Source organism: Marmota monax, unplaced genomic scaffold, assembly GCF_021218885.2.
Source record: "Marmota monax isolate L192 unplaced genomic scaffold, Marmota_monax_Labrador192_F-V1.1 WCK01_AAM20220418_F8-fsc00071, whole genome shotgun sequence".
Taxonomy (NCBI): domain Eukaryota; kingdom Metazoa; phylum Chordata; class Mammalia; order Rodentia; family Sciuridae; genus Marmota; species Marmota monax.
Window position 1 is genome coordinate 7,088,254 of NW_026695217.1, and position 13,495 is coordinate 7,101,748.

General features: G+C 43.2%; 1 protein-coding gene across 1 annotated transcript; it reads right to left on the minus strand.

Annotated features, from left to right (window-relative positions):
• Nucleotides 1-441: 441 nt before the first annotated feature.
• Nucleotides 442-3,101, minus strand: LOC124084775 (cytochrome c oxidase assembly factor 6 homolog). Its single transcript, XM_046432158.2, has 2 exons — nucleotides 2,826-3,101; nucleotides 442-792 (listed from the first exon to the last, which is right to left on the minus strand). The coding sequence occupies exons 1-2, from the start codon at nucleotides 2,967-2,969 to the stop codon at nucleotides 697-699; spliced, it is 240 nt and encodes a 79-aa protein (XP_046288114.1). The 5' UTR covers nucleotides 2,970-3,101; the 3' UTR covers nucleotides 442-696.
• Between the last annotated feature and the right edge of the window lie 10,394 nt (nucleotides 3,102-13,495).

Below are 13,495 nucleotides of genomic sequence, written 5' to 3' on the forward strand. Positions count from 1 at the left end.
TTTTTTGGCACCAGGGATTGAACCTAGGGGTGCTTAAGTCCTTCATGAACTATGCTATCTGCAAATATTGTCTCTAAGTTGTATTATACCTTTTCATTTTTTTCCATTCTTTAGTGTTTTTCAATTATATCAGCTGTGAATAGAACCAGCTTTACTTCTTCCTTCCTGATCTATGTCTTTGATTTCCTTTTTTGCCTCACTTAACTAGCTAAAAATATAGTAATTCTCTCAAAATCTAGTATGATATTAGCTGCAGGTTTTCTAATAGATGGCTCTTACATTTTACCTGTGTGTTCTGAGTTCAACCTTTTCCAACCTCAAGCTGTAATGCCTTATTAAAGTTTTGATTCCCAGGAATATACAGTGACAGCTTCTATCTATAATATCCATTGTAAATATTTCCCCACTACTCATCATCTATTCCAAAAGAAAAGATCAATGTGTTTTTATAATTGGTTTTAATAGTTTCTTAAAATAAATTTTTACTAAATTAGAACTAGGCATATTTAAACCACTGTACTTCAAGTCTTCATAGTGGAAACATGGATCTTCTGTTACTTGTCCAATTTTGTCATGAAGTACTATACACAGGACTGATGTATGCCATGTCAAACTATTACTGTCACAGAATCAACACAGCACTTTTTAATGTCCAGAAAGAATAATTTCAACCTTTATGAAAAGTTCAGGAAGTACCTAGGAATTTGTAGTTGATTCAGAAGGCTGGAACTGTCCCGCTTCAAATTTTTCCTTGAATTTTAAGTAGTCTCTTCTTTTATCAAAATATTTTATCTGTTGAGATGAAAAAGGCTGGACTTAGGGCAAGTTATGCAGCTTAGATAAGCAAAAGCAGACTTAAGTGCAACAAATTATTCATTATGAATCTGTACAGAAACAGCAAAGGGATTTGTATTCTGGAACCAGTCAGTGATCTGGGGAGTGAGCCCCTGAGAAGTGGGATGACAGGTGAATTAGGCCCTTCAGGGGCTTGAGGCCCTGCTCTCTGGCTAGCCCAGGAACCTTCTACAGGACTATATACCTGAGAGTCTGCCAGCAGTCTGAGTCCACAAGAGCTCTGGCTTGAGCCAGGAGTCTTCAGATTTGAAATGCTGGGTGGTTCTAAGTTTAATGTTTATCACCCACAAATGACTCATCCAGAAACAAACCCTTGAGACAGACATATGAAAATTACATTTATGAACTATGAGTAGTTAAATTGAGGGTAAAAGTTAAGTGTATTGACGATTTGGTTTTGTTTTCCTCTTTTCATAGTGAATTTGAAGAATATCTTGACATGGCAAAATCCTAGAAGTAGAAAATGGAGGCCAAGGAAGCACATGTGGCTGCCATAAAACTGCCACAGTGTCTGAGCTGCTGCCAGGCAAGGCAGGGGCAGAGGACCACCTGTGTGCACCGTGAGGCCGACCAGACAGCACTAGCACTAGTTCTTTTGTTAAAAGCCTTTCTTAGGATCTAGTTCAAAATATTTCAGTGGAGTTTGAGAGCAGATATTAGAGTGGGCTGAGTTGAGGAAATCTACTCTGCCTGGTGTCAAGCCACGGGTAGAACCGAAAAGCAGCTGCCAAGGAAGGGCTGCAGCCACCAGCATCCAGAAGGATTTGAGTCTTAAGCCACAATCCTAGCCCCTTGACATTCAGTCTTCATCAAGTCCACTTCTCAGTCCAGAGATGAAGAGGGTCTGTTCATACACAATCTCTGCTTTGCTCGACACCATCAAAAGTGCTTCATTTAAAACTTACCCAAGTTTGAACTTTCCCCTAAACTCTTCAGTAACTCTTTCCCCGTTTGGTGAGATGCATCTGTTCTTTGATGTGTGTCTCCCTTGCTATAACATGTCCATATGCTGTGGCACTAGAGACTTATCCCTGGTAGTCTAGAGTAGCTGTTACAGAAAGGATACCAAATGAAGGTGATCATGTCCTTCATATTTTTGTGGCAAATTAAGAGCATGGAGTCTTGGGTCCTATCTTCAAACATACAACTCTACTTAGAGGTCCTACTGTCCTGTCAGCCCCAAGAGGCCAGAACTTACCCCCTCTCCAATACATTTATCACTGCCCCTGTACAGAGCAGGTCCTCATAATTTTTCACCTGGATTGCTGTGACATCTAAGACATGAGGCAGATTCTGGGATTGGGAGACTTACCTGCAAGTCCCCTGTCTGCTCAACTGCTGGGCTAATCTGAGACTTATTTCCTATTGTGTTCCTCTAGACACAACAGGGCTTCCCCCCAAATAGAAGGAAAATTACAGTGGAAGGCAGGAGGTGTCTCTGGAAGAAGGCACTCTGAAGCACCCTTGTTCTCCTGGCCCTCTCCCATGCCTCTTTGGAAAAACCTTTCAGCTTTTATTTTGTGGCAGCTGGGCAGGAGCTCAACAAGATGACACCAAGAAGAGAGCAAAGGGGAACATGCGGCAAGGGCGGACACGCAAGGGGCAGGCTAACTCAGCCTGGGCTCAAGATCATGGAGCAGAGCAGGGATGCTGACAGCGTGCAGGGGAGCGCTTGCTGCAAGGCTGCAGAGCCACCGCGGCACTGCTGGGAGGGGCACTGACAGCAGGTCTAGCAATGCTAGACCCACAGAGGCTTCGGGGCGCTCTACAAGCTCACTACCGTCCCCCGCGCGAGGGAGCTCCGGGGCGGTCTGCACGCTCTTGTCAGGCCCCAGAACACGTGTAGCTCCGGGGCGGTCTACACGCTCACGTCGGGCCCCACCCAGCAGTAGCTCCCGGGGTGTTTGCACGCACTCGTCGCGCCCCAGCCCAGGTGTCAGGATGCCGTGACCTTCGCGCCGCCGACTCACCCACTGCTGGGGGCAGCTGGCCTCGAAGGAGCTGCGGAGGCGCCGGCAGTGGGCTGCGTCCTCGGCGTGGGCGTCCAGGCACCGCCAGTACTCGTCGCGCGCGCCCCAGCAAGCCTGCCGCTCCTTCCTGGAGGGGGCCGCCATGCCGAGCTGCCGGGCCCTCGCAAGCGCAGCCGGGAAGCGCGAGCGCTACGCCCGGGAATTGCCGCCGCCGGCTCGGCTCGACTACCCCGCTACCCGCAGCTTAGGGCGGAACGGCCGGGGTTAGAAGGGCACTTCCGGTTCGCCGTCGCCGAGCGCGGGGGCGGGACTTCCGAACCCTTCCTTGAGGAGACTTCCGGCCTGCGAGGGCGCGGCGAGCGGGCTTACGCGGCTCTTCACCCGGTGGCTGGCTGTGTCCTCGTGCCGGAGCGCCCCCGCCCGGCCCGGGGTGGAAGCGGGACCCGGTAGTGAGGCCGGCGCCGTCCTCGGTCGGCGCGCCTCTTCCCCAGCGCCGGGGCGCTGCATTGGGACGGGAAGGGCGCCCGGGGCCTCGCGGGGTGGTGGGCTACCGCACAGCGGCGAGGTCCTCCGGCCTGTGGAAGCTGGGCCTGGGCGTGTCTGCCGGGCAGCTCCTGAGCGTGGCTCCAGGCCGGCTTGCCCGCAGGTGCGTCCCGCGGCGGAGCTCAGCTGCCGGGCCAGCGCACAGCTGCACCTTGGCGTCATTCCATAAAGGTGTGTGTCTCGGTACCACCCGCTGAATACAAAGAGGGCGAGAGGATCCTGGAAGCATTCGAGCTGGAAAAAAATACATTAAAGATGTATATGTACCTAATGATAAGTGCACGTGAAATAGTTTCACTTAATGACTGCATATGCGACAGTATTCGTTAAGGCTGTCTCCAAGTGATGTTACCGCTGTTGACCGGTGACGAGTCCTTGCTTCCCCAATGTTGAAGAATAACGCCAGAGAAGCATGCGGAGGCAAGGTCAGAGTAGAAATTAGAAGTTTATTAAAGGACAGCAGAAAAGACTTCTCCAGGAGGAAGAAGGGGACCCAAGAGGTGGAATCCGTTGAAGTGCAGTTGTTTACCCTTTTTATAGTTCCTTCAGTGATGGACTGTAGGTTGGAAGGCCGGAGGGGTGGGACACAGGTGGGCCAAAGAAGTAATCTGGGCAGGAAGGACTTCATTAACATTTCTTTGGGATGGACTTTGGGGCTAGGGCTTTTCTTGGGACTTCATTAACATTCTATGAGTTGCCCTGCGTTTCCCGGAATTCTCAGCATGGCCTCCATTTTAGATCTTACTGGATATTAGATCCGATTTACCTAACTACACTGACTACCTAATTTTAAATCTGACTTCAGTGACATCACGACTTTCATAGTGTAAGCACACTCTGATGTTCACACAAGGATGATGTCTCAGAAGGTATTCTTATTGAGTAACAAAACTACACTTACTGTGAAACATGGAAAATTAAACTTGACAGAACACTAAACCACATTGTCATAGTGGAGATTTCAGGAAATGTTAAGGCAAGCAAGAGAAAAGTTAGGCTATAGAAAACTTAACATGATTTGCAAACTTGACCTAACAAATGTGTACAGAAGAACATTCCCCCAGAATGCAAGGGTCCTACCACTGGCTAGCCCCAGAATTTACCTTTTCTTAAAAGCAAACTTGAGATGTCCCCAAAATTGACTACATATTTGGCTATTTGCAACTAACTACCAACAACAAAAAAATCTTTTTAAGCCTCAGTGATCACTTTATTGCAAATAAATCTATAAAACCTCTAGATCTGATTAAGACCATGAAGTCCCTGCAGGTGTAATTGAGATGGGCAGGTTAGCATGAATTCCCTAGGTGGGCCCTAAGTGTAATCACTATTCTTATGAGGGAGGTGGAGGAGATGAGAGCAGAAGGCCTCTTGAGGAGGTAGCTGAGATGAGAGTGCTGTGGCCACAGCCTGGGAACACTGTCTGCCAGCCAGATGCTGGGAGGGGTGAGCATGGATTCTCCCCCAGGGCCTGCAGAGGGAGTGGTGGCTCTGCTGACCCTTACTTCAGCCCCAGGAGCATACTTCAGAGTGCTGGCCCACAGGACAGAGAGAAAACATTTCTATTGTAAGCCACCCTGTTTGTGGTTATTCATTACAGCAGCCACATGAAGATAATACACCCACCAGAGTAATGGGAGGAAATGGGGTCTCATATCCAGCTAACAAATGGAAAACAAGAGTCACATATGTGTATGACATCCTGCTACCTACCCTTACAACCCCAGTTGGGTTAGCCTGTCAACTTTCCCCTGGCCTCTTTGAAGACTTTATTTCCTGTGAGATGAGAGAGAGGGTACAAAAGCTCTCCTTGAGCAAACTTTAGTTAGTTGTGAGCCCTCTTCTCTACTAGGCCTTGACCTTGGCCTCCCTCTGTCTTTGGCCTTCTAACCTGACTTCAGCAAGAATCCTTCTAAATTGGCTTGATAAGAATCACCCACCCTTGATATCTGAAGTCCTGTGATATCTTGTGTTGTCTCTTATCCACACCTTTTTTAAAAATTTGTTCTACTTAGTTATACACGACAGCAGAATGCATTTTAGTTCATCGTCACAAATAGAGCGCAACATTTGAATTTTCTGGTTGTATATGATATAGAGATGCACCATTTGTGCAATCATACATATACCTAGGGTAATGATGTCCATTTCATTTCACCATCTTTCCTATCCCCCTGACCCTTCCCCACCCTCCCCTTTGCCCAATCCAAACTTTCTCCATTGTTCCCATGCCTCCCCCGCCCCCATCACGGATCAGCATCCACTAATCAGAAAATATTTGGCCTTTAATTTTTGGGATTGGCTTACTTGGCTTAGCAGTGATATTCTCCAACTCCATCCATTTACCAGTAAAGTCCATAATGTGATTCTCTTTTAATGCTGAGTAATATTCCATTATGTATATATACATCTGGGTTGGTTCCCCAGTTTACTATAAACTTTGATGTAGTTATTTTACTACAGTATGCTGATTTTAAGTAATTTTGGTATAGACTGAGGAGTGGGACAACTAGGTCAAATGGTGGTTCTATTTCAAGTTTTCTGAGGAATCTCCACACTGCTTTCCAAAGTAGTTGCACCAATTTGCAGTCTCACCAGCAATGTATGAGTGTACCTTTTCCCCTACATCCTGTCCAACACTTATTATTGCTTGTATCCTTGGTATCTGCCATTCTGACTAGGGTGAGATGAAATCTTAGAGTAGTTTGATTTGCATTTCTCTAATTACTAAAGATGTTGAACATTTTTTCATATATTTGTTGATTACTTGTATATCTTCTTCTGAGAAGTGTCTGTTCAGTTCTTTAGCCCATTTATTGATTGGGTTTTTTTTGGGGGGGGGGATTAAGTTTTTTGAGTTCTTTATATATCCTGGAGATTAGTGCTCTATTTGATATGCATGTAGTAAAAATTTGCTCCCACTCTGTAGGCTCTCTTTTCACCTCAATGATTATTTCTTTTGTTGAGAAGAAGTTTTTTTAGTTTGAATCCATCCCACTCATTGATTTTTTTTATTGTATTTCTTGTGCTTTAGGAATCTTGTTAAGGAAGTCAGGGCCTGATCTGACATGATGAAGATTTGGGCCTACTTGTACTTCGTTTAGGTGCAGAGTCTCTGGTCTAATTCTTAGGTCCTTTTTTTTTTTTTTTTTTAATTCTTAGGTCCTTGATCCACTTTGAGTTGAGTTTTATACATGGTGAGAGATAGGGGTTTAATTTCATTCTGCTGCATATGGATTTCCAGTTTTCCAGCACCATTTGTTGAAGAGGCTATCTGTTCTCAATATATGTTTTTGGTGCCTTTGTCTAGTATGAGATAATTGTATGTATATGGGTTTGTCTCTGTGTCTTCTATTCTGTACCATTTGTCTGCATGTCTATTTAGGTGTCAATACCATGCTGTGTTTATTACTGTTACTCTGTAGTATAGTTTAAGGTCTGGTATTGTGATACCTCCTGCTTCCCTTTTCTTGCTAAGGATGATTTTGGCTATTCTGGATCTCTGATTTTTTCCAAATGAATTTCATGGTTGCTTTTTCTAGTTCTATAATTAATGTCATTGAATTTTAATAGGAATTAAATCTGCATAACAGTTTTGGTAGTATGGCCATTTTGACAACATTAACTCTGCCTTTCTAAGAGCATAGGAGATCTTTCCATCTTCTAAGGTTTTCTTCAGTTTCCTTCTTTAGTGTTCTGTAGTTTTCATTGTAGAGGTCTTTCATCTCTTTTGTTAGATTGATTCCCAAGAAACTACCAATAAATTTTAAAGATTGAAATAATTCAGAGCATGCTACAGGGACACTGCTACATCGATGTTCATAGCAGCACAATTCACAATAGCAAGACTGTGGAACCAACCTAGATGCCCTTCAATAGACGAATGGATAAAAAAAATGTGGCATTTATACACAATGGAGTATTACTCTGCATTAAAAAATGACAAAATCATAGAATTTGCAGGGAAATGGATGGCATTAGAGCAGATTATGCTAAGTGAAGCTAGCCTATCCCTAAAAAACAAATGCCAAATGTCTTCTTTGATATAAGGAGAGTAACTAAGAACAGAGTAGGGTTGAAGAGCATGAGAAGAAGATTAACATTAAACAGGGATGAGAGGTGGGAGGGAAAGGGAGAGAGAAGGGAAATGGCATGGAAATGGAAGGAGACCCTCAGGGTTATACAAAAGTACATACAAGAGGAAGTGAGGGGAAAGGGAAAAATAATACAAGGGGGACAAATGAATGACAGTAGAGGGGGCAGAGAGAGAAGAGGGGAGGGGAGGGGAGGGGGGATAGTAGAGGATAGGAAAGGCAGCAGAACACAACAGACACTAGTATGGCAATATGTAAATCAATGGATGTGTAACTGATGTGATTCTGCAATCTGTATATGGGGTAAAAATGGGAGCTCATAACCCACTTGAATCAAAGGGTGAAATATGATATATCAAGAACTATGTAATGTTTTGAATAACCAACAATAAAAAATAAAAAAAAATAATAAAAAATTTAAAAAAGAGATATTTAAAAAAAAAAAAGAAATAATTCAGTTTTTTTTTTTTTTTTACCATAATGCTATTAAGCTAGAGAGCATGAACTGTGAAAATGTTATTATGGAGTCCATGGACAAAGTCAATAATGATGAAAAAATATTTTGAACTGAACAATAAAATACAATAGCAACACCTGTGGACTGAAGCTAAAGCAGTACTAAGACATTTATAGTCTTATATACACTTATAGTACTTATAATACACTAGAAAAGAGCCTGAAATGTCTTGAGCTAAATACCCCTTTTTAACAAGTGAGAAAAATAAGACTGAATAAAGTAGAAGCACAGAAGTAATGTGAAGAGCAGAAATTAATGAGATGGGAAACAAGTAGTGGTAGACAGAGCCAGCCTCTCAGTCACACACACTTCTTTTCAACTCCATGTTCAGTGACAGCAGACAGGTTGCTTGGAATTGCCCATGAGGACAACATTCACACTGTAGAAATCAGCAGACAAGCCAGGGTTTTGTTTCTGTTATGTTTGCAGCCAATTCACTAGCATACCATTGCATTTAATAGACTAAAAAAAATTAATTTTTTCAAAAAGAAAAAGCTAATAAAATTAACATCTGATAGTACTGAGCAATAGAGATACATTAACTTTTACCAGTAATGAAACTGGATCTATGGACTTCCAAAGGTTAGAGGATCTTATAAGCAAATGCAAAAAATATCAGATGAATATACAGATTTCAAGAAAAAAAAGCAACTGATACAAGTAGATACGTCTTTCAATAATTTGAAATAGTAGTAAAGAATCTTTCTACAGGCAAATTCCAGGTACCAGCCTCATCAGTAAGTTCCTCAAAATGAGCAATCCCACTCTTACTGTATAAGGCTACCATAGCTTGTACTAGTCAAAAAAAATCTTCAAACCTTGGAAGCTCCAAACTCTTTGGAATTCATTTGGTGAGAAATATGATTTAAAGCTAAACAGGGCTCTTTATAGTTGTTATTTATGTATCACTTAGGTCATTATGTGTATGTTTTGATGTAGAAATATTAACATGTTTCATTATAGGTCCCAGTTGTTGTTGAAAGTTTTATACAATATATGTTCTGTGTTCAGTAGTACCTTTCCAATATTCAAAAAGTCTATATTTCAAATACTTCTGACTCCAAGGATTTTAGATAAATTACACGGCCATGTATGAGAAAATACTTTTACGACTTTGGAGTAAAAAAAAAATAACCATAAGGAAAAGAGATAAATTCCACTACATAAAAATTAATGACTTTTGTTTACCAATTACCAATATAAAATGAGTGGAAAGACAAATTATTGTGTGAGAGAATTTTTCAAAGATATATAACAATTAATACTTATATTAAATACACCTACAAATCAGTAAAAATAGGAAATCCTCATTTTAAAAAGGTGCAAAATATTTGATAGTACCATAGAGGATGATCAATATATGAAAAGGTCAACATTCTCTTTAAGTAACCATAGAAATGAGCATGTAAATCACAATGCACTACTAACAGATACACCCCAGATCAAAGAATAATTGAAAAGTCTGACAGCAACACATTTTAACAAGGATGAAGCAAGGAGAATCGTTATACATCATGGCAGCATGAACTGGTTCAATCTGGGAAACAGCAGCGTTATCAAGTAAAATTGAAGGCATGTATTCATTATGGCTCAGCATTTCTAACAACTCCCGTGTGTGTGTGTGTGTGTGTGTGTGTATTTGTAATAGCAAAACCCAGCAAACATCCCAAAACTTACATCGGTAATTGGATAAATTTTACCACAGTCATGCTATGAAATATGATACAATGAAAAAGAACAAACTATCATGGCGAAAGGAGCAAGTCAACCAAAGAATAGATACAGTAGTTTCCTTCTGTGTTACCCTCAAAACTTGACAAAATTCAACCACAGAGTTTAGGATGTACAGACAGTAAAACCATAAAGAAAGGCTCAGAGATGATTATCCCAAATGTTTCTTTCTAGTTCACAAAGAGAGATGTGATCAGGGAGGGGGCATATGGAGCTTCAAGGTGTGGCCAGGGTTCTGTTTCTGGACCTGGGTATTTGCTTTATAATTATTCTTTAAGTAAATTGTGTGTGTGTTCAACTTTTCTATATGAAAGCATGTCTCAATGTTCAAACAAATAGAATAGTAATTAGCCTAAGAAGTGTCATCTTTAGAATAGATTCACAAGAAGGTGAAAATAATGGCCATAGAGAACACTTATAGTGTGATTACTAAATTCTTAATGAATGTAGCATCTTATGTGCTCTTCAAGGTCAAAAGTCAATAGTCTCTAGTGCTGAATGTCACCTAGGAAGCTCAGCAGTTCTTGCTAGTCTGTGGTAGGCCTAAGGCACAGATGATAAAAATATTATCCAAGGGTCAAAGAAGTGCAATAATGTTCCCCACCATACCCTAAGGAAATCTGTAGTCTGTCAGATGGGAGACTTGATTTAACCAACAGAACAGAGACAACTAGAAGAGAGGAATTTTGAGGCATTCATAAGAAAAATAATAATGAATACAGGATAATAGCAAAGGCCAGATTCACCTTAAAGAATGTTAAAGACTATGAACCAGTAAAAGAATATGAGTGCCATAGGAAATTTCAGATGTGCTGTTCGGACAGAGGGCATCATCTCCCAGGTTGAGTTTGGAGCGGGGAGGAGGCAGGAGAGGTCGGCATGAGGAGTGGAGGCTAAGTAGACCCGAACTGTTGGTGGGCAGGGCCAGAAAAACCCAGTAGCACTGAAAACAAATGTGTTGTTTTGCTGTTGCTGCCCACAGACTTTTATTTATAATCTGTACTATTTTACAAAGCCGTTGCCACAGACACCTACTCAGAACACAAACCAGAGGAAGAGTTCTTTGCTCCAGAGAAACTTTCAGATCTCTCTTTATCCTTCTTCTCATTAACTAGAGGTGTGTCCCAAGATTCTGCTCTTTCTCTGAATTCCCATTTCCTTGGTGAGTTGATCATGCTCAGAGCTTCAGTTAACACTCCTGAAGAACATACTTGAAAGATTCTTTCGATCCTTAAAAGAAGCTTTGTTCCATTTTCTTCTCCCAGGTTCCTAGCACATATCTCCACTTTCTTTTCTTCCCATCACTCCAATAAGTTCAAAACTGGACTCAGCAGTCTGCTTCCAGAGCAACCTCTCCTGAGCTCCTGCGTCTTGTCAGTCCCGTGCCAATCAGACTCTGCCTGTCCTCTCATGCGTCAACGCCACACTCAGAGCCACTCTGGTTCAGACATTAAGGCTGCACAGGGCCAGCCTCCATGCTAGGCCTTGGGGATAAAGACAAACAAGGGTGGGTGTCTGCCCTTGAGAAGGACGTTGTACAGAGGGTGAACAACATTCACCATCTAGTAAAAGATCATCAGAGCTGTCTCACAGGCATGCATCAAATGGAGTGGGAGCCTGAACTGAGGTTTCCCAGGGAGGCTAAGAAGGGGCACAGGCATTAGAAGCAGCCAAGTGTAGTGGGGAAGAACAGTTTATGGAGCCAGATGGGTCTCGTGTCCTAACTACATCCAGCAATGGGACCTTGGGCAGGTTGCTGAACCTTCATATGATTGGTTTCCTCAGCAGAGAAGTTGGATAAAAACATAAACCATTAGGTCTTTTGTTAAAGGCAAAGAATCCATGCAAAGCACATAGAATGGTGTCTAGCACATAAGGATTTCACCAAGTCATCAAAGATGGATTTACGGAGCACTTACTACATACAGGCAAGTTTCAGGAGCTTGGGAGATGTCAGAAAGCAACAGGTGTGAAACCCTTGCTTTGGTGGAATGTGTGTTCCAGCAGGAAGACAAGGCAGGACAAATAGCAAGTCTATATGCTTCCTTGCACAGCCCATTCATCCCAGGCTCAGGGAAGGGAAATCCTACAAACAGATTGCTATTGCATCAGATCACAAGCTGGATCATATTTATATACCACCAGGAAAGGAAAAGCAATTGCCAATTAGATGCAGCACAATACTTTTTTACTACCCAGTATTTTTATCTTAAATGTTTAGTAAAACATAAATGTGTTTAGGCATGGTTATCATTATCACATTTGTACATACATAAGAAGGAAAATAAAAGCAGAAATTGATTAGGGTATTCCTAGACTGTCTATATCTTTAGGGTCCTAGTCCTCTGTCATCCCTTCTGGGCAGAGTGAGTGGGAATGCCAATGGCCAGCCCTAGGGCAGAGCTGGCCTCTTGGGAACGTGGATTGCTCACTGCTTGCTACTGCAGCCTGGGGGTGGGCAGGCAAGGCGGGGAGTCTGGAGGTGGGAGGAGCCTGCTGTTCCTTGACCCCACTCAGCTTGCATGTTCTTCCTCTAAATCCACTCACATCATCTGCTGCAAACAGACACCAAGCGCCATCCACCAAGACAGACCACACGATGGCCCAGCCAAGTCCTGGCCTTCAAGCTGCTTTGGAGCCCCCTCGCAACTCAGGCTTTGCACAACAGACACTGATTCCGCAGGGTACAATACCTTGTAATTACACTTAGAAGAGACTTCAGACACACTTGCTATTTCCTGAAAGACAGGAAACACCATGAAAAGAGGACTTGCACTGCTTAATACAGATTCTCACCTTACCCACTAGCTATGACGGAGTCTTATGGAAGGCCATAGAATGTCACTAATGCTCATGGAATATTGAACTGGGGTACAGGGCAACATAGCTCAAAGAAATGCAGTCCTTGCCTTTGACTTATCCAGAGTCGGGTGGGGAGAGCCCGATACCAACTCTGGAGTTGCAGTGTGATGAATGGTAATACCGAGCTCTTGGCCCAGGGCTATGAACACAGAAGACAGTAGCACACTCTTCCTGTGAATCTCCAAGGGGCCTAGTGAGCTGGCACTAAGGTAAAGCCTGAGTGGCTGCTTCCCAGATTAGGGACAAAGGAGACACTTGGAGCAGAGCAGAGTGAAAAGGCCTGGGACCATGCAGGTACAGCTGAGCAGCAGGCCAGATCTCATGCCCGACTCTCTAGGCACAGGAATTGAAGAAGTTTTTTTTTTCTTCTTCTTGTGAGTTTGGTGATCAGGGACAGCTACTCCTCTAGCCTGTCCATTGTATAGTGTGTCAGGAACTGCACATGGGCAAATGAATCAGTTGACAGGAAGAGCTCAGGGAAATAATGGTCTTGGCTCTTGAGATCTGCAGAACGAAGAGGGCCAGGTGAACAGATGGTCAGCCTGGGAGGTGCAGCACTGCCCACCAGCTGTAGGAAGGCATGCCAGTCTAGAAACACCTGTGAACCCCTAGACAAACCAGGCCCAAACCAGGTTCTCAGCAAGATAGATTTCCTAACAAAAGTGAGTCCTCCAGTTTTTCCACCAACTGGCTGTTGGATAAAAACCTTCCTTGCCTGAACACCTTGTCTTTCAGTCAACTGGCCTGTCCAGGGGCAAGCAGGTAGACACCAGCCCAGGAACAAAGGCATTGCCTTGCAGGCCACCTCACTGCTGAGACTCTCCTAGCATTTCTCACTAGAGTCTGCCCTGCGCCCCCTGGGACCTTCTGCCTGGACTTTCTCTCACAACCACCTCTTCTCCTGGGACCTTGCTTGCTAAGTC